The 21,309-nt window shown below is 47.2% G+C and overlaps 1 protein-coding gene across 1 annotated transcript in view; it reads right to left on the reverse strand.

Annotated features, from left to right (window-relative positions):
* The window catches only part of LOC147726126 (uncharacterized), a 689,775-nt gene that overhangs the window by 195,118 nt on the left and 473,348 nt on the right, over positions 1 to 21,309 (reverse strand). Inside the window, exon 8 of the mRNA XM_086960228.1 lies at positions 20,845 to 20,948. Within this exon, the coding sequence (XP_086816354.1) occupies positions 20,845 to 20,948 (104 nt within the window). The remainder of the gene's footprint in view (positions 1 to 20,844; positions 20,949 to 21,309) is intronic.

Here is a 21,309-nt window from a genome sequence, read left to right on the forward strand (position 1 = left end):
CCATCAGGATTCAAGCAAGCCGGGCCGAAGATGGCTGAAATGCCAGAAACCGGTCCCCGGTAGCTTGTCTCCTTTCTGGTGAAGAATTGGCTTGGTAGTTTAGTCTGCCCTGTTCCCATGATGCACTGGGCCAGGGACAGACTGATTTGCATATAGCCAGGTTCTGAACTGGGATGGTGCAGTGAGATAAATAACTGTGATGGATCAAGCCCTGATCTTTGGACTGGGTAAGAGTGGTCTGCTTAATTCAGACACTCTGTTCATCACCACTCCCTTTTCTGAATCGTTTTTGGCCACTATAGGTGTGGCAGGGTATACTCAGACATGAGTCCCTTTCTCACTGCACCATCAGGATTCAAGCAAGCCGGGCCGAAGACGGCTGAAATGCCAGAAACCGGTCCCCGGTAGCTTGTCTCCTTTCTGGTGAAGAATTGGCTTGGTAGTTTAGTCTGCCCTGTTCCCATGATGCACTGGGCCAGGGACCGACTGATTTGCATATAGCCAGGTTCTGAACTGGGATGGTGCAGTGAGATAAATAACAGTGATGGATCAAGCCCTGATCTTTGGACTGGGTAAGAGTGGTCTGCTTAATTCAGACACTCTGTTCATCACCACCCCCTTTTCTGAATCGTTTTTGGCCACTATAGGTGTGGCAGGGTATACTCAGACATGAGTCCCTTTCTCACTGCACCATCAGGATTCAAGCAAGCCGGGCGGAAGACGGCTGAAATGCCAGAAACCGGTCCCCGGTAGCTTGTCTCGTTTCTGGTGAAGAATTGGCTTGGTAGTTTAGTCTGCCCTGTTCCCATGATGCACTGGGCCAGGGACAGACTGATTTGCATATAGCCAGGTTCTGAACTGGGATGGTGCAGTGAGATAAATAACGGTGATGGATCAAGCCCTGATCTTTGGACTGGGTAAGAGTGGTCTGCTTAATTCAGACACTCTGTTCATCACCACCCCCTTTTCTGAATCGTTTTTGGCCACTATAGGTGTGGCAGGGTATACTCAGACATGAGTCCCTTTCTCACTGCACCATCAGGATTCAAGCAAGCCGGGCCGAAGACGGCTGAAATGCCAGAAACCGGTCCCCGGTAGCTTGTCTCCTTTCTGGTGAAGAATTGGCTTGGTAGTTTAGTCTGCCCTGTTCCCATGATGCACTGGGCCAGGGACAGACTGATTTGCACATAGCCAGGTTCTGAACTGGGATGGTGCAGTGAGATAAATAACGGTGATGGATCAAGCCCTGATCTTTGGACTGGGTAAGAGTGGTCTGCTTAATTCAGACACTCTGTTCATCACCACCCCCTTTTCTGAATCGTTTTTGGCCACTATAGGTGTGACAGGGTATACTCATACATGAGTCCCTTTCTCACTGCACCATCAGGATTCAAGCAAGCCGGGCCGAAGACGGCTGAAATGCCAGAAACCGGTCCCCGGTAGCTTGTCTCCTTTCTGGTGAAGAATTGGCTTGGTAGTTTAGTCTGCCCTGTTCCCATGATGCACTGGGCCAGGGACAGACTGATTTGCATATAGCCAGGTTCTGAACTGGGATGGTGCAGTGAGATAAATAACGGTGATGGATCAAGCCCTGATCTTTGGACTGGGTAAGAGTGGTCTGCTTAATTCAGACACTCTGTTCATCACCACCCCCTTTTCTGAATCGTTTTTGGCCACTATAGGTGTGGCAGGGTATACTCAGACATGAGTCCCTTTCTCACTGCACCATCAGGATTCAAGCAAGCCGGGCCGAAGACGGCTGAAATGCCAGAAACCGGTCCCCGGTAGCTTGTCTCCTTTCTGGTGAAGAATTGGCTTGGTAGTTTAGTCTGCCCTGTTCCCATGATGCACTGGGCCAGGGACAGACTGATTTGCATATAGCCAGGTTTTGAACTGGGATGGTGCAGTGAGATAAATAACGGTGATGGATCAAGCCCTGATCTTTGGACTGGGTAAGAGTGGTCTGCTTAATTCAAACACTCTGTTCATCACCACCCCCTTTTCTGAATCGTTTTTGGCCACTATAGGTGTGGCAGGGTATACTCAGACATGAGTCCCTTTCTCTCTGCACCATCAGGATTCAAGCAAGCCGGGCCGAAGACGGCTGAAATGCCAGAAACCGGTCCCCGGTAGCTTGTCTCCTTTCTGGTGAAGAATTGGCTTGGTAGTTTAGTCTGCCCTGTTCCCATGATGCACTGGGCCAGGGACAGACTGATTTGCATATAGCCAGGTTCTGAACTGGGATGGTGCAGTGAGATAAATAACGGTGATGGATCAAGCCCTGATCTTTGGACTGGGTAAGAGTGGTCTGCTTAATTCAGACACTCTGTTCATCACCACCCCCTTTTCTGAATCGTTTTTGGCCACTATAGGTGTGGCAGGGTATACTCAGACATGAGTCCCTTTCTCACTGCACCATCAGGATTCAAGCAAGCCGGGCCGAAGACGGCTGAAATGCCAGAAACCGGTCCCCGGTAGCTTGTCTCCTTTCTGGTGAAGAATTGGCTTGGTAGTTTAGTCTGCCCTGTTCCCATGATGCACTGGGCCAGGGACAGACTGATTTGCACATAGCCAGGTTCTGAACTGGGATGGTGCAGTGAGATAAATAACGGTGATGGATCAAGCCCTGATCTTTGGACTGGGTAAGAGTGGTCTGCTTAATTCAGACACTCTGTTCATCACCACCCCCTTTTCTGAATCGTTTTTGGCCACTATAGGTGTGACAGGGTATACTCATACATGAGTCCCTTTCGCAATGCACCATCAGGATTCAAGCAAGCCGGGCCGAAGACGGCTGAAATGCCAGAAACCGGTCCCCGGTAGCTTGTCTCCTTTCTGGTGAAGAATTGGCTTGGTAGTTTAGTCTGCCCTGTTCCCATGATGCACTGGGCCAGGGACAGACTGATTTGCATATAGCCAGGTTCTGAACTGGGATGGTGCAGTGAGATAAATAACGGTGATGGATCAAGCCCTGATCTTTGGACTGGGTAAGAGTGGTCTGCTTAATTCAGACACTCTGTTCATCACCACCCCCTTTTCTGAATCGTTTTTGGCCACTATAGGTGTGGCAGGGTATACTCAGACATGAGTCCCTTTCTCACTGCACCATCAGGATTCAAGCAAGCCGGGCCGAAGACGGCTGAAATGCCAGAAACCGGTTCCCGGTAGCTTGTCTCCTTTATGGTGAAGAATTGGCTTGGTAGTTTAGTCTGCCCTGTTCCCATGATGCACTGGGCCAGGGACAGACTGATTTGCATATAGCCAGGTTTTGAACTGGGATGGTGCAGTGAGATAAATAACGGTGATGGATCAAGCCCTGATCTTTGGACTGGGTAAGAGTGGTCTGCTTAATTCAAACACTCTGTTCATCACCACCCCCTTTTCTGAATAGTTTTTGGCCACTATAGGTGTGGCAGGGTATACTCAGACATGAGTCCCTTTCTCACTGCACCATCAGGATTCAAGCAAGCCGGGCCGAAGACGGCTGAAATGCCAGAAACCGGTCCCCGGTAGCTTGTCTCCTTTCTGGTGAAGAATTGGCTTGGTAGTTTAGTCTGCCCTGTTCCCATGATGCACTGGGCCAGGGACAGACTGATTTGATGGATCAAGCCCTGATCTTTGGACTGGGTAAGAGTGGTCTGCTTAATTCAGACACTCTGTTCATCACCACCCCCTTTTCTGAATCCAATCAAGAAGCCGACACCGCCATCAGCTAGAGCCTTCGTGGGACAGCTCGTGATCGACTCCTGGACGTCGTTGATCTCTTCGTGTCCACATGCTGCAGAGACAATCTTCACTTCTTCACCTGTTGGCACCCGACATCCCCTGGTTCCCTCCTGGTTCCACGGTAGTCACAGGCTAGTGACTTTGAACATTGTCCCCTTTGCTTTCAGGTCTTCACTTCTTCAGATCCACCCTTGGATCCACCAGAACTCTTCTCGACTGGCCGCCTGCAGCATCATCATCTTCAGGCTCCATTGAACCACACGACGAAACCCGATGCACTTTCACACCTATGCACCCGCTTCCTGTGGGTGAGGTAACGCTGGCACTCCGGTGCTGCTGTGTAAATGTAAATGTATGTAAATGTATAGGCATTTATATAGCGCACTACTTACCCGTAGGGTCCCAAGGCGCTTCGACCGCTGCGAAACCCTTCCTGGCTTCCCTGAGAGATGGTCCCTTAATGGGTATCTCCAGGGTGAGACCAGGCATCCCCAGCGGTCTGGTGGGGCCGTTAGTGAAGATGAGGCAGGCTAATGCCCAGAGTTTCCGAGTGTGATCGCTGATCAGAGTGGGCACCGAGGCGAGAGAATTATCGAGTCCGCTGACCCTGGTCCAGAAACCTGCCACGCCGGGAATCGAACCCTGGTCCCGGGCCGTCATCTGCTCTCGGGTCTGCCGCCTCTAACCAGTGAGCCACACTGTTTCACTATGTAGAGTAAGATCTCTAGTGTCTAGGTTTCAAGTTGTAACAACTGCAACTGTAACTGCAACTGCAAAGGGAGTCTTCCGGATGGACCAGACCGTAACGGTCTGGTCCATCCGGAAGACTCCCTTTGCAGTTACTTTGTAATTTTTACGCACCCATTGAAAGTCTATGGGCACCCGCGTGCAACTTCCGACACTGCACACGCACTCCGTGGGCCTCCTGGTCACTAACTGTTGTTAGCTCCTTGCAGTCCCAGTGATTCCCAAGGCCCTAGGCCTTCTCCCTGTTAGATACGTGGTTCTTATACCACTATTTTAGTATATGGTTTGAGCGGCCACCAGGGCCTATCCATATTGTGCAACTTTTGTATATTTAAACAGTGTTTTGTTTTAACGCATTTGCTTCTGTCCTCATAAAGAGTATAGGGGATACTTGTAGTAAATAAATATACATATATTTTCAATATATATCTGTGTGGTGTCCTTTCATTTGGTATTCAAGGAGAGTGTATATGGTAAAACAGCTTGCTTCACATGCCTTTACAGAGTTTAGCCTAGGACTGCTTTGTCCATGCTACCCCTAGGATCGCTGGTCTATGTAATGTAATGTAATGATGATACTTGTAAAGCGCACTGTTACCCCATCTCGGGGTGTCCTGGCGCTGAAGACCGCTGGGGAACCCGTCCTGGCTTTCCCTGTGAGATGGTCCCTTCTGGGTATCTCCAAGGTGAAACCAGGCATCCCCGGCGTCTGTGGGGGGCCGTTGTGGAGATGAGGCAAGCTTAATGCCCAGAGTTGCTGAGTGCGATCCCTGGTTAGAGTAGGCACCGAGGCGAGAATTATCGAGTCCGTTGACCTGGTCCACGACGCTGCCGCGTCGGGAATTGAACCCTGGTCCCGGGCCGTTCTCTGCTTCCAGATCTGCCGCCTCTAACCAGTGAGCCACACCACTCCACTATAAGATTGACTTATCATCATAAGGGTTGTTTGGACTGATACAAGGTGGTCACTAGAACTAGTGAACATCATATATCAGGCCAACTTCTCACACTGATCAATAATAAACAGGTACTTTAGCGAGGCTGAGGGCAAGGTGGGAAGTGGAACTGGGGGCCCTAGACGACCTGGATTGGGGCAGCATTGATGCATCCTAGAGATTTGGCTATTAAATAATGCCTACGCCTAATGCAATTCAAAATCCTGAACAGGGTGTAGAGTGCCAGCTTACATAGCTTCGGAAGGGTGGCAACACCTGAGTGCCTCCAATACAAAACAGAGAGGCGGACCTGTGAGAAAGTGCCCTCTTTCTTGCATGGTATGCCCCCACTGATTGCTGAATTGCTGATGTGCTTTGACTGAGTGTGCTCTGGGCTACTGCCTACTGGTACTCAGGCCCTGTGTTCGTTCTCTAAAACTGCATTAAAGCCTAAACCCAATTGGCATATCTGGCCACATGTCAGCCCCTGGTAAATTGTACCATAGGCACGCAGGGCACTGTGACCACCAGAGAAGGCCTCTAAGGGCTACAGCTCTTATCGTGCCAACCATAGAGGTCCTGTACCCTGACTCTCACACACTGTCTTGGTGCAAAACAAAGTGAAGAGTCGACATGGCACACATCCCTGTGTGCCATACCCACAAACCATTGCCCTGGCATACATTAGTCACTCATCTAGTTGGGTGTCCAGTGCCAGTGGTGAGGGTACAGGTGCATGAGCCCTGTACCCCTACAGTACCCAGGTCCATTCTTAGCCGCTCTAAGTGCCATTAAGAGTATATGGGGCTGGGAGTTTGCCATTACGAAAACCACAGCACCATAATGGCTACACTGACGACTGGGAAGTTTGGTATCAAACTTCTCAGCACATTCAACCCACACTGATACCAATGTGGGATTAAATGTAAAATGCACCACAGAGGGCATCTTAGAAATGTCCCCTGAAACTCGACCAACCTCCAGTGACCTGACTGAGTGGCTGCCTAGGCTGTCATCACCAGACATGTTTCTGGACCCCTGGGTCGAGAGCTTGCTGCTCTCGGGGGCCTGAAACAATGCACATCCTGAGACGAGGTGCCAGGCCTCCTCCCCCAGGATGATCAGGGTTCATGAAGGAGAAGCTTCAAAGGCATACCATCTTTGAAAGCCTCTCCAGACCACTAGCTGCTCTCAGAAGCTGGTCCCCACTCATTCTACCCCCCAATTTGGGCGGGAGACACAGAGGGAAAACAAGTGAGGAAGAGAGGTATGCCCACCTTTGCCAACTCCACCCCTAAGGTGGGCGAGGTGAGGTGAAGCACAACCTCGAGTCCCCGCCATCTTGAGGATGTGGGGACCCAGACAACCAGGGACAGGTTCCTGCCCCCCTCCCACAGGAGAGTGTCAGAATAGAGGGTGTCCCCACCCCAGGGAATAGACCCATTGGTCCCTGCACTTTACCTACCTGTAATACCCATACATTTTGTATTTAGGGCCACCCTGAACCTTCCTTCCTCAGATCCAGCAACCATGAGAAAAAGAAGAGAAGAAGAAGGACGAGAAGCCGTGCAGAGCTAACAGGAGGACGATGCCCACTGACTTGTTCCCAGCACTACAAGTCTATCTCCCTTCGAACCTGCTCCTGCAAAACCCTAGCGTGTTCAGCGGCCAGCAACCTCAAAAACCCCGGAGGACCTGCTTGCCTTCACTTTCGAAGCTGTTTCTCCTGTGAACACCGGAAGTGTTTGAACTGCAGCATCTGGTGCCAGCCAGGAAATGCGAATCCTTCTCACTCTGCACCCGCCGAACCTGCCCAAGCTCGAGTGGAAAAATACCACAAGGAGGTCCCCCCGGTGATCCTGTCTCAAGATATGGCAACTCCTGACATGTCTCAAGCCTCCAGACGACGCCTGCAGCCTCAACCCAGAGGACCCCCCTTCCGCGAACAGAGTGGGTAAGAAATTTTGACGTCCCAAGGCACCCCTGCACCCGACGCCCCACGGCCTTGTGTGCCCAATCCAGTGGTGCCTAGCCAACCCTCTACATCCCTACTAACCTCTCGAAGAGGTGGTCACTCCTGGAAGATCCTCGTCCGCGAGCCTGCAGCATTTCTTTGTCCCGGAAAATTTCCATTGAAATCAACGGGGCACCCGACTTCAAAAGTGCACCCTGCACCCGGCCGGCATAGTGCCGCTGAGGGTGCCCCTTTTGTGCTAACTTGGTCCCAAACTTGCCCTGAGATTAACCCTACGAGCTTTGCTCCCACAACTCCATGGCCTGCTTTCCAGCAGCCACCAACCGGAGTCCCCCTATCCTCTGTAGGAAGACCTTTGCCGTCAACACTCTGCACCCGGCTGCCCGAGTGCTGCTGAGGGTGCAACAACAGTGCATCACTGACCCTGGGAGACCCAAAGACCAATTACGTACCTGGAAACCGAAAACCTCTTTTTCCTCATAGAATAACGTTGACACTTTTTCTCCCAAAAAGTTTCTAGTGTCGACTTGTGAAAACTGAGAATATTCCTTAAAAATCACCCGATTAACCAAAACGCATTTTCGCAACTGTTTTCAGGAGATATCCCAGTGCTGAATCTCAGTATCCAGCACTGTGTTAGTAAAAGTAATCCGAAAAGTAACTAATTGCATTTTTTACTGAAAAAGCCTATTGAGTCCTATGTACTGAGTCTACTAGGTTTGTACATTGCATTGCAATCCCTGTAAACTCACATTGGTACAAAGTCCTACTATATTTTGTAAGTATTCAACAACAGCATCTTGTAGCTGAAAAGTATTTATATGCTTACCTGTACCAGGCTTGCTTGGTTCTAGAAATAAAACAACAGTATATATTTTATACAAAACAATTGGCCTAGAGTTCAGTTCTTGAGAGTGTGAATTCAGTTGCTGAGTGTGTACATCAAATGCGTAACACTGTCCTCTGATACTGAATTACTGCTAGACCAAGCTACCACTTTAGAGAGTAAGGTTCTACCTAACTTTAACCTTTGCCAAACCTCTGGAAACCCTTGGACTCTACACACACTGTACCTATCTTTGGTGCAGTATATATAGAGCCAGTTTCTTACAGGACCTACTTACACACAAAATATATTGGATCGTGACCAGACACACTGGTGGTGACAGACCACAAGCCCCAGGACTCCTTTTGGCAGGAAGCCGCTGACAACAGTTCCTTGTGCCTGAAGGCTCTCTACATTTTCTGTCAGGTGGTACTGCAGCGCGGGGCATGCTTGGATCACAGCCCGAGCCAAGAGTGGTCCCGTCTGCCTCCGTCAGTGGCTTGAAGAGGTTGGGCTGGGCCTGCTCTCTTGGCTCCACTTGAATAAAATTTCCAGCGGCTGTAGCAGTGGCATACCTCACTCTAGAGGACATTGCAATAAGTATCTGCTTTATTGTCGTCCATCTTTGTTACTGTGGCAACGCAAAGACCACCCCCGCCTGTTGTTTCTGCCATCACAGTGACCATGGGGAAAAGGAAAGCAGTGCCTGCCACGACACCTGAGGTCACAAGCTACGCAACCATTGACTCTTTCCTGGTGAAAGTGGTGGGGGCCATTTCAGACGAAATTGAGCATGCTGAAACGTGACTCTTAGTAGGTCCTGGTGGCTCCTCTTCGATATTGCCTCTGGAGGCACCACAGACGGTCACAGAAAATGTGCAGGGGACTCAGCCTGTTGTTGCCTTGCCAGACTCAGTTGGTCCAGTGTCAAACCAGGCCCCTTAGGCCCCTTTTCCTGGCACCTCCACCAGTGGGGCCTCCTAAGTTTTACCCTCTAGCACTGCTTTTATGATCCCTCCAGCTTCTAAACAGAAGCACTAGAGCCACGACTCCCACCCTCATTATAATGAAGTAGCCCCTGTTGGTCAGTGCACTCCTGCGCATACTCTCGCTGCAGTGACCTAATCATCTTGTTCTGTCGAGAATGGTCCCATGCTACGGTAATCAATGTCTCCTGGCCTGCTGTCCTTACACTATAGTTTTGACTGGGGTCTCCGGGCTTGTCATCCATAACCAGGAAACTACTGGCCAATTGATTAATAAGGTTTCTCACCAGCTAGGCAAATACACTATATATAACACAAACTTTCTGATGGCACATAGGGTTTCATGTATAGGGCCCTCCCAGAAATCCTTTGAGGGAGATTGCGTGATCATTAGTGTTAGCCACCCTGAAATCACACAAAATATTTTGAGAGTTTACCCTTAGATCACTTGACACTGGCCTAAAACCTCTATTGCTGGGCTTCTTTTATAGACTGCCCCGTTTGTTCCAAGTCTAATTGAGCCTCTAGGTCGTGGTGGTGTAGGGAGAGCTCCAGACGGGCATCAGGTGTCTTTAAATGGATATGGTCCCCGGCCGGATCTTAATGACCTGGATTGACTCTCCGAGCTTGATATCAAATCCATACCTTAGGGCCCTACCTAGAGACACCTCCACAGGGCTCCACCCCAAAGCCACTTATCACACTATTACTTCCCTAAGCAGAGCATCACCCCTTGTAGGTCACATTCCCTTAGGGTCTCTGACCCCCCAGCTAGGCCCACCAATTTCCACTTAGGCCCTACACATGGTACAAGGAAGGACTTAAGACTCATCTCATGGAATGTGGCAGGTCTGTTGGCAAAGTTCCTAGATGCGAGGAGGATCTTGTTTATAAAGTCCTTCAATATTATTTGTTTAAAAGAGAAGTGGGAAGTAAAGAATAATTTCTTCCTGGAGGGGTATAAAACCTTTTTCTGCCCTGCTGTGGGCTCTAGTGCTGGAAGAGTGAGAGGGGGACTAATTATTTTTGTTGCCCTCGAGTTCTGTGGCTCCATGAAGGACTTGAAGCAGGACTCTCCTGTGTTTCAGTGCCTTAAATTGCTTGTCTGGGGATTTTTTCCCCTGGTATTGATCAATTTTTATAATGCAAAAAGGGGGTCTTGAGGGTCCTCCAACCTTGTAGCCTTAAGTGGTGCTAATTGTAGGAAGATGGAATCTGACTACATGGTTGCCTCCACTTTTTTTCTGGTGTTTTACTGGTTTTTACTTAGTTTGTCCGGGACCCTGCTATCCAGGACCCCAGCCTAGCGGTTTCCTCTCTAGATTGATTGCATGTACTTTAGGTACACTCCAGATTGGTTGCTGGGTTACCCTTGTGAGTCCCTAGTATATGGTGCCTTAGGAGCTAAGGGGATAGGTACCCCAGATGCCTATCAGGGGTTGAAGCATGTATTATGCTAAACCTTAGGAAGCCTTCCAAAATGGCACCACAGGTTTGCTACTGCAGCCTAGGTAAGGTGGTGCATGCACTCCTTACTGAGATATAGGTTACCTATATCTACCTTTAATCACTGACACATACAAACCTCAAAGTCACTCCTATGGCAGGCCTTATCAATCCTGAAGGCAGAGTGCTTGGTTTTGTGTGAGAGGGTGCCCATGCATGAGTAGGACCCCTCTGCAGATTTCGGAATCTATTCTCTGATGCTATTCTGTGATGCAGCCAGACCATATACTCTTAAGTGCATTACAACCTCGGGGCAAATGCTAACTTTGGAATGACTGCATGGAAACATGTTGTGTTTTGTGTCAACACTTTGGAATCCTAGCCCCCCCCCGCCAGTCATGGCGGCGAGGGTACAATCACACCCTTCTAGAGGGAGGAGACATGTACACACTAACCTAACCGGTAATAATTTAAAAGAGCCCCAGCATCACAAAACGAATGCTGCAACTACAGACACAAGTCTGATCTCCTGCTGCTGGACGAAACTCCCGAAGGGGAGGCCTGGACAATAGGTTTCCTGTCACAGGGAGGTGTAACCAATTTCCAGACAGGCTTTAGTGTATTGGGGCTGGGTGGGTGCATTCATAGAATGCTTTTCAGACAGTGCTGGGGGCACACTTGGTGTCCCTGTGCATACCCCAATTCAAACCGTTTGCACGGCCCCTGCTCTGGTGCAAAACTGTACAAAGGGAATGGGTGTAACCACACCTGTTCCCTGACCCTCCCATAGGTGGGTCCCTAGAGTATATCCAACCCCCCCTAAGTTAGTATAAGCATGGGAACTCAGTCCTTAGGACTTCAGATTACACCTGGACGAAACTCTGCTGGAACTTCGACATTCTATTTCGACTAGAAGATGGAAGAATTACCCTTGGAGTCAAGGAGTGACTCCCCTGTTCAAACAGGCACCAACGAAGTGTGTCTAGATTCCTCAAATCCATCTCATAGCAAACAAACCTGCATGATCTTATAGGGCACACATATGGAACATACCCCAGAAGGTGCAGACCTAAATAGTTTTTTACGCACTCATAATCTGTTTTTTTACCCTAGACAAGGTGATTTATCCATTTAAGTGTCAAATTCCCCCCACATTAAAAGGGAGGGGGAGTGCCAAAATTATCGATTTATTTTTGTCTCAGCTTCCTCAGGATGGCCCCCTTTACTTTCAACATCTTAGACAACCCTTTTTTTCTGGTACTTGAGCGGGTGGGGTGCCTAACGGAGCGCACTCACATTCCCCTAGGAATATTATTCCTAACTGATCAAGGGAGGCGTCTATGGTAATCGTAGATAAACATCAAGGTCTTTAACCGCTCACTTTTTGAAGCTTGTCAGCATGAGATATTAACTTGCCTGGATCCTCTAGTGCGGGTATAGAGACTTTAGGCACTTTTGTCTCAATTGTTCAGTTAACGGTTCCTGTGGTAGGCCCCTGTTCTGATCACGCTAAATGGTTTGCTACTTAGTGTTCCTGGGCTCTCCTCCTCCTGAAGGAAATCCTCAAGTAGTCCCCTCAATAAAGAGAGCGGGTGGCAAATTATCATCTCATTTATAAGGGGGCTGTGAAAAAATTGAGGCAATTGTCATAGAAACAGGCATCGGATGAGCTTACCATAACAGAGTCATTGCAAGATTAGAAAATATTTTTGCAACATGGGGTGTTCTTTCGATTTTGAAATTTGACATTGGCCCGCCTTTCAATAAGCAAGAGTTTAATGATATTCTCACTCATCTGAATGTCAAGCATCAGAAAAGTACACCTCTTTTGCCACAGTCGAATGGTGTTGTTGAGAGATTTATAAGCACCCTCAAAAAGACTTTACAGCACACTGCGCTGGAAAACTTGAGCTCAAACGTTTTCTTCAGTCTATGCTTCGTGTATACAGGTCAACTCCCCATTCAACCATGGGTGAAAGCCCTGTCACCTTAATGTTTGTGAGGGCAATATGAACCAAAGTGCAACAATCAACCAATGAGAGATCTATTAACATTGATTAGCTTTGCACTACTGATTCTTCCCACAAACGAAAAAGGAAGACCTATGCTATGCGGATAGACACCGCTTTTCTTGGAGTACTGTTTTCAAAAGAGGAGACCAAGTTATCGTGAAGCAGAAACAGAAATGCAAGTCTGATCCTCCATTTGATGCTGGCCTACTGAGGGTTGTGACTAATAAAAGACACATGGTGACTGCTCTCCGTCCTGGAATGTCCATTTTGCGAGATTCTCTGGATTTCAAGCACCTGCTTCAACCTTCGCCAGTTCCAGATGTCAGAAGTGAGGTTTATCCACCTGAGAATCTGGACAGCCAAATTACTGTACAAGTGTCACTGTCACCAGTGCTAGTCAAGGACACTTCTCGTGTATCTCCACAGCCTCACATGACTAGATCTGGGTGATTGATTCGAGCACCAAAACTACTTATTGGACAGTTGTATGTATTATTTGTACTTTTTATTTACCAAAGGGGGAGATGTAGCGTCTTGTGTGTTAGGGATGACGGGACACTTTTGTTCCCTGACGGACACCGTGGAACAGTGACGTAAGTATTTGGGTATAGAATTTGTGCTGTAGAATGTTCCATTAACGGTTACACACTGAGGAGCAAAGATTTGTAATACCAAGCTTCGTGTGCGGTTTGATCATTTGCATGCACCGGGGCAGAGGAAGACGCTACATCACCCTGTGAGTCTCTTTGGGCCTTTCTTGAGGTCCTGGGGTCTTTAAATGTGTCCTCTTGTAGTAGACTGAGACTTCAAGGACTTAAGTCAGAAAGTAGAATGTTTGACCTGGAAGAACCTGGTTAGTGTATACAACCTGAGTTCCACCATGGTCAGTGTCACATTGCGCCTAGGTCCTGCTCTACCATTGACTATCATTGCCACTGTATGCTTCTTGGTGCTATGTTTACATTTAAACATCTATATCTCTGGTTCCCCTTATCGAATCATTTTTGTGTCATTTTGTGTATTACCGTCTACTGTATTTTTCTAACTTGGATTTTGACTGTTTTGCATTTCAACTTTACTACTTTTTGGCACTGCATAAATACTTTATACATTTCCTAAAATTCTGCCAGTCTGCTCTGCGTCACAGCTAGGAGGGGATTGAGCTAAGGTTAATTTAGTGTTGTTGATGGTTCTAACTGACAAGGACTGTTATTACTATTTGAGTTAGGCTCTTACCGCTCTCAAGTAACAACCCAATTCCTTAAAGTCAACATTTACAACCGTTATCATTCAAATGTCATAGTATGTCGAGTGAAACTAGTTAGGAATGTGGGCTTCAGACGGTTGGACGTAGCCTTGTCAACATATCTGTTCTGCATGGGCTGCAAATAATTTACCTGTGGACTTCCCAGAGTAAGCCCTGCCTAACCCTGGATTTCTGATGAATTTCATGGGTACGCTAGGAGTACTACAAGAGTAAGCCGCACCTACTTATACAGAAATATTTGACACTCGGGCCCCTTATTTTTGATGCTGCATCAGTAGCTCGAAAGTCTGTGGAGGGTCAGGACACAAAATGTACTCACACTTGTACTAGAGAATGCTTTGCACTACCTCACCAGACTACGGGAAAACTGTCAGTTGCTGGTAATTTGATATAAATGTAAATGTAAATGTTTTGTACTTGTATAGCGCTCAGCTACTCAGACCGGGTCACCCAGCGCTTGTACTCATACCGCTAAGGAACCCTTCCTGGCTTTTCCCTGTGAAATGTCCACTCCTGGGCATCCCCAAGGTGAAGCCAGGCATCCCAGCGCTGTTGGGGCCGTTGTGGAGATTAAGGAAGCTATTGCCCAGAGTTGCAGCGTGGAACCCATGATTAGAATAGGAACCGAGGCGTGAAATCAGGTCCGAGGAATTTAGAGCTCAAGACCCCGCCAAGGCGGGAATTGAACCCTGGTCCCGGGCCAGACCTCTGCATCAGGGTCTGCCGCTCTAACCATTGAGCCACACTTCTCCACTGATATGATGAAGAGGCATCTATTAAGAGAAATATGAGCCTTATTCTAAAATCTACTCAGTCTCACTGGATGGAATGGGATCCTTCACTTCACTGCCAAACATATACAACCGACTGATGGCGTTCTGGGACTGTATGAAAGTGAGCCCAGATTAAGAAAGCGCTACAGCACCAGAATACCAATAGAAAGCACTTTATAGAGGCTGATAACAAAGCACATTTATAAGCACCCAATTTAGAATTCTAACTTCCAGACATTATTCACATAATGGACACAAAGGTGCATGTGTGTTAAGAGTAACAGGAGCTAGTGACTTTGTTCACCTTTTGAATAAATCCCAGATGCTCAGAACAGGTAAAAAGCTTTAGGCCTCGCAAGGGGTATGAAAGCGGGATACAAATAAGAATACAACTTGCACTTTCTACCAGCTCGTGTACCAAGATTCAAGTTATTGTTGTTGATATCCCATAAAATAGAATGTTGTAGTTAGAAAGGTGAACCAATTACACATATCCTTGAGTTAAAATCATCGTAAAGTATTAAAAAACAGACAAAGGCTGTAAAGTGTTTAGTGTGTACTGTCCCTACTCTGTCACTTCAGAGGGGAGTTGTCATGTTTTCAGAGTTGGCGTTGCGGCCCCTCACGGAAACTTGCAACGCTGAATGATGAGGCATGGTCACACCGCAAACTCACCCTAAGAGGTCGTACTAGAGGCTTGAGCCTGTGCCTCACGGGAACAGTCCAGCCCGTACTGCCAAGCCATGTCTTCACTGGACCAGAAACAAGCATCCTGGAACCGGTTTCTGGGTAACACTCTTTATCAGTCAGGCTGGCTTGAATCCAGTGGCAAAGTGAGCAAGGGTCCCACGTGTGGGCATACCCATCCCACTTAGGGTGCAAAGTGCTACGCAAACAAACGATGGACGGAATGCTGTCACATAAAGTGCATGTGCTGGCGAGTTCCTTCAATTGGTGATAGGTAATGCCCACAGACTCATCAGGCCTTGCTGAGTTTAACAAAGGAGGAACGCATCGCCTTCTCAGACCCTGTAAAGAACTCTTTCTTGGGATTGGATCTAGGAAGCAGAAAATGCTGAAACTCCACTTTGACCAGTCTATGCCACCCATGGATTTGCGACACAGCTAGATGGCGTTCCAGATCTTTTCCAAAGTAGAACTCCGGAAACTTGACGAGGAACACATCATTGATAGAGTGGATGGCCCCACCATTTGGCTGTCATCGATTGTTGTGGCCCACCAACAAGCACAAGCAACCAGTAGGGATGAGGCTCTGCATAGAGATACCCCTCCCAAATCTGCTAACCTCCTGGAGAGACATATCACCCTGACTGTGGGCTATCTAGTGAGTGAAATAACATGATCCTGCTGGTTCACCAAGATGGACCTCTGGTATTACCAAATCTTGATGGATCTGGAATCCCTGTACATTACCACCTTCTCTACTCACCTACACCTCAGAAAATGCAAAAGACTGAAGTTGTTAATATCCAGTGGTGCAGAGGTCTTCCAGAGCACCACATGGGAAGTCCTGTGAGGTCTAACCGGGGTTATCAATGTGACCAACATCATTTTGGTCTACGTTCAACCATGAAGGAGCAGCCCGCCCACCTTTGGAAGGTACTCAATAGATGCAAACTGGGGTCTGACCCTCAACTGAGAGAAGTGTGAGCTTCTGAGAGCAATTCCCAGCCTCTTTGGGGCCACTTTTCAGGAGATGGAGTAGCCCGACCCTGTAAATGTGAAGGATATAAAATTGGCACCTGCCACGTCCTCTGTGCCCAAAGTAAGAAATTACATGGCAAGGTAAATTGATGAGGGTGTTTCATCAAAAACCTGACAGCCCTCACCGCTCCTCTTTGAGAACTTACAAAAGAATTGATCACCTGCATGTAGGAGGAAGATAATGCTGCACCTTTTCAGAACACCAAGGATGCACTGTCAGCAGAGACCACCCTGGCCTAGTTTAATCCAAAGAAAGAAACAAGGCTATTGGTGGATGCCAGCCACACAGGAATAAGGCAGTTTTAGCACTAAGATACATCTGTGAGGGGTGGGCACCAGCAGCCTATGCCAGTAGGGCTATCAGCCCCCTCACCAATAAACCAATTTATTTCTAGATTGCAAGAGGGCGCTATCCCATCCGCCGAGGCTGCCAGCACTCTCACTAGTACTAGACTGCTCATACCTCTGTCAGCCACACTCACTCTTCAGGGCTTCAAGTGGGTTGTAAAAACTGGGGGGGTGGGGGGTTCTAGAAGGGGTGTGGCCAGTATAATTTAGGGTGGGGCTTAAACATTTAAGCTAAAAATCTATGCTTACCATAGTGTGCAACCCATAAGGTATTTTTGCTGCTTCTGTCATTGCATTCAGACATATAATACAGCAAGTAACATTACACCTACAACTAGCCAGAGCTATTGGCTTTGTCAGTGGTTGTTAGTTGCATAGGATAAATAGGCAACAACTACATCTTCGTTGTATAGCATATTGAAAATGGTTCAGTTCTGAAATGATGATTGGGAAAGAACTATAGTGAGTCTCTTTGAAGTTACATTAAAGGCAGTGAAGGGTGGCACTGCTGCAGAGTTAAGATTTGCCAGCACTGCCAATGACAGTACCAACACAACTACTAACCATCACACTCCTACAAGCATGAAAAATTAATGTATTCAATCCCATCAAAGCTAAATGAATGGCTTGAGTGGCAGGTATCAGTCATTTTGTAATGCATAGTGAAATAAAAATCAACTGCTGTGCTAATCTCGAAGTCTAACAGCGCCACCATGTGGCAGACTTTCATAAGTGCTGGTGTTGACAATTAAGTGCTGGTGCCAGCACCGGAAACCAACGGCACAAATTAAGCACTGGCTCGGGTGAAGAAAAAATAAGTACACAAAAAACGGGGGAGGATGTATGATTTGTAGGGGGCGTAGCATGGCTTTGCGGGGTAAAAATGTATTAATCTTGCCAGGGTAAAATGTGCCCTAGGAATTAAACAGGATTGGATCAAGTTAAACCGTGCATTTATGGAGACTTTCTGGACGCCATCTAACACCTTGAACCCAGTCTCCATCGCCACTGGGTGTCTCCATGTCGTCTGTCCATGTGTGTTTCTGAGCGTCCAGTATATGGTATGTTGTGTGAAGTCAGGCCATGCCATACTTTATTCTAAGGTAATAGTGTAAAAGAGCACGAGTACATGAGATTGAATACTACAGTATCTTTTCTGTGGTGATGGTGTGATTTTTTTAAACTGTCCATGATATGGTTTTACGTCATGGAACAGTTCCATGTTACAAGACATTAGAACGAAAAGAAACTCCATTTGAACTACACTATATGGAAGCATTATATAACACAAAATGGGAGCACATATACGACTATAGCACAGCGTAACAAACAAATGTGGCACTACATGTGAGTAACTCTGGAGCAGCCTGTCTTCGTGAACATGATTGCACTGTACTTCTCAGGCAAAAGAGCCCCAAATCTAGCCTCTTTGGAGCTATAACAAAGACACAGCATGCCTAATTTAGATAATCTAATATAGCTTGCAATGGGGCATAAATCTTTAAACACCCCACCTCTCTTTGTGCCACTGTCTCCCTCTACCTCTGTACCCCGCCTCCCTGATTCAAAAAGGTATTTGAAACAGAACACGCAGACAATGCCTTTATTGCTCAACTCTCCCGCAGGGAACGAGTTTCTAGCCAGGATACTGCAGATCCGGTGGTAAAGAGTGGATCACGAGAAGGACCTAGTGCTCAAATGAAGTATAAAGTAGTGCTCAAAGTCTAAATAACACATACCGTACTGTGTAACACTCAAAGTAAAGGGGCCAGTAGCCATGGGAGGGGACAAATGATGACATGGCCATAATAAGGAGGGACTAACAATCCTCATAAGTAATCAGACAGCAGCATTTCAGAAATACAATGACACAAGCAATTTAAAACCATGGGCGGAGAGTGGGCGGAGCTTCCACTCCATACTCCATTACTGCATGCCTTGAAAAGCGAGCAGCGCATGCGCGCTGCTGATATAGGCTCGACCTAAAAAAGGAAGTCTATTATTTGTAGCAAAAAAGAACGAACCTGATCCAAACTGCTGCAACTACACATGAAACAGCACCATTAGCATATCCAGCTGTGCTGTGTGTTAAACCGTGTGAAGGTGTGCAATGGACTACAGTCATAATGCGAATCAGTGAGTATTTCATCTGAAATGTATGTCATAATCTAGTTATTATAATAGGAAAGGAGGAGACTAACATTGGTAGACATTAAATCCAAATCAGTATCAGTGCTGACCCACTTGGGTTGCCCAAAACATTCAGAGATAATTAATCTAGTGCAGTTAACTCAGCAAGAAAAAAGCCCTTCTTTATTATGTATTTCTCTCATTTCTTTTAGACCTCATTTTTCCCACATTTTTCCCCATCCTTCAAGGAGGCCATTCTAGGTCCCCTCCTTAAGAAACCAGGTGCCGACCCTGCAGAGCCATCAAATTATCGTCCCATCTCCCTCCTCCCCTACTTCTCTAATATCTTAGAGGCCCATGTCACCCGTTACCTGTCAAATTTCATTGAATCCTCCCGCCATCTTGAGCCTAATCAGGCTGGATTCCGACCTGCCCACTCTACAGAGGCTGTCATTCTGGCAGTCCTTGATACACTTAGGAGCAATGCGGACGCTGGGAGTCCTCAAGCCCTCGTCCTGCTGGATTTGTCTGCCGTGTTCGACACGGTGGACCATAACATCCTTCTCCACCGTGTCGAGCAGGCAGGCATCCAGGGCTCTGCTCTTGAGTGGATCAGGTCCTTCCTCACTGGAAGAACACAGGCGGTCCGTCAGGGCTCCTATACGGCCAAAAAATCCCCTACGTCCTGCGGAGTCCCCCAGGGCTCCTCCCTTTCTCCGCTTCTATTTAATTTATACCTCCGGCCATTGATTCAATCCCTTCTCAAATGGGACATCACAGTTTATAATTAAGCCGACGACTTACAGCTCATCTTTTCACTTAACTCCCCACTGGCTATCAATACGTTCCACGCAGTTATGATTCACATCCAACTTTGGATGGACCAGAATCAATTAAAACTGAACCCCGGCAAAACCAAGCTCCTTCTCCCTGGCCTCAGCCACGCCCACTGGGGCCCACAGTTCTGGCCCTCGGAGCTTGGCTCCCCCCCTACCCCAGCTAAAACAATAAAAAGTCTGGGCGTAATCATCGACGTTGAACTTTCCCTCAAAGCCCAAGTTGGAGCGTAATCTCATCATGCATGTTCCAACTTCGGAGGATTCGTAAAGTCCGTCACCTTCTCCCTCCTGTGGCACTTACCCAAACTGTCACCTCACTCGTGATTTCCCGTCTTGATTTCCCCAACTCCATTTATCATGGTCTCCCACAATTTCTGTTAAACCATCTCCAAGTCATCCAAAATCAGGCGGCCCGCATGATCCATGGAACCCCCAGATGGCAATATGCCAAGCCTCTGCTTCATTGCCTCCATTGGCTCCCAATAGACCAAAGGCCTGCCTTCAAGGTGGCATGTCTCACCTTCAAAGCTCTTCACTGTTCTAGCCCTGGGTTCCTCAAATCCCTTATCCGTCCCTACCGCCCTATACGCAACCTTCGATCAGCCCACTGTGACTTGTTAGCCACCCCAAGAAACAAAACTAAGAAATTTGGCGGCCGCCGTTTTTCCTACCTAGCTCCTATTCTCTGGAACCTTCTTCCCCTATCTATCAAATCCTCTTCCTCTCTCCTTTCTTTCAGAAAACAATTAAAAACCCATCTCTTCCCATCCTTTAGCTAGGTTCCTCTACCTCCAGTGTTTCCTCCTCTCCCATTCTGTCTATCAGCGCCAGGAAGCTTCGGCGTCAGCGCGCTTTACAAATGGCACCTAACATAACATAACATAACCTCATTATCTCCTAGACCCGGAAAGGCACCCCCAAGAAAACATTACACTGAGGTGACAATCCAAAATAAAGAAAAGGAATTCAAAGAATAAAAAAGAAAGAAACAGAGTTAGAAAGAAAGACCAAGAATAAAAGATAGAAATGAACAAAGAAAGAGAAAGAAAAACTAAAAGAAAGAAAGTAGAAAATAAATAACAGCTGAACCCACAAAGAAGGGATAATACCTGGTAACCTTGAATCGCTCCGTTACAGTCAGATAGTTTCTTCCACTTGATTGTTTTATTCTTGATCTTTACTTCATTTGTTTCCATCTCAGGTTTGTCTGGTACTATACAGGAAGCAAACAGCATTACCAAAATTACTTTCACTTCACACTGGGGAATACTGGTTGTGATAATCTTGTCTGGAACGAATGCGTCAACAACCTAATCAGTGTAGAGATTAAAGGGTGTGGACCAAATCACAAAACATTTCTGATTATCACAATTACATTGCCTTATTGGTAAGTTAAGACCGGACTTGCTCTAAACACATTTTACCACCATATTATGAAAACAGAAGTGTTAGTAGGTGAACATGGTGTTTGTTAAAATTGGCTTCTTTAGCATTTCGTTGTGGTGATAAAGTGTTCTAATGCTTTTTTTGTGCTGCTATGTTTTTGTGCTGCAATCCTTACATTGTACTATTGT

The sequence above is a fragment of the Lissotriton vulgaris genome, chromosome 3_1, assembly GCF_964263255.1.
Source record: "Lissotriton vulgaris chromosome 3_1, aLisVul1.2, whole genome shotgun sequence".
NCBI lineage: Eukaryota > Metazoa > Chordata > Amphibia > Caudata > Salamandridae > Lissotriton > Lissotriton vulgaris.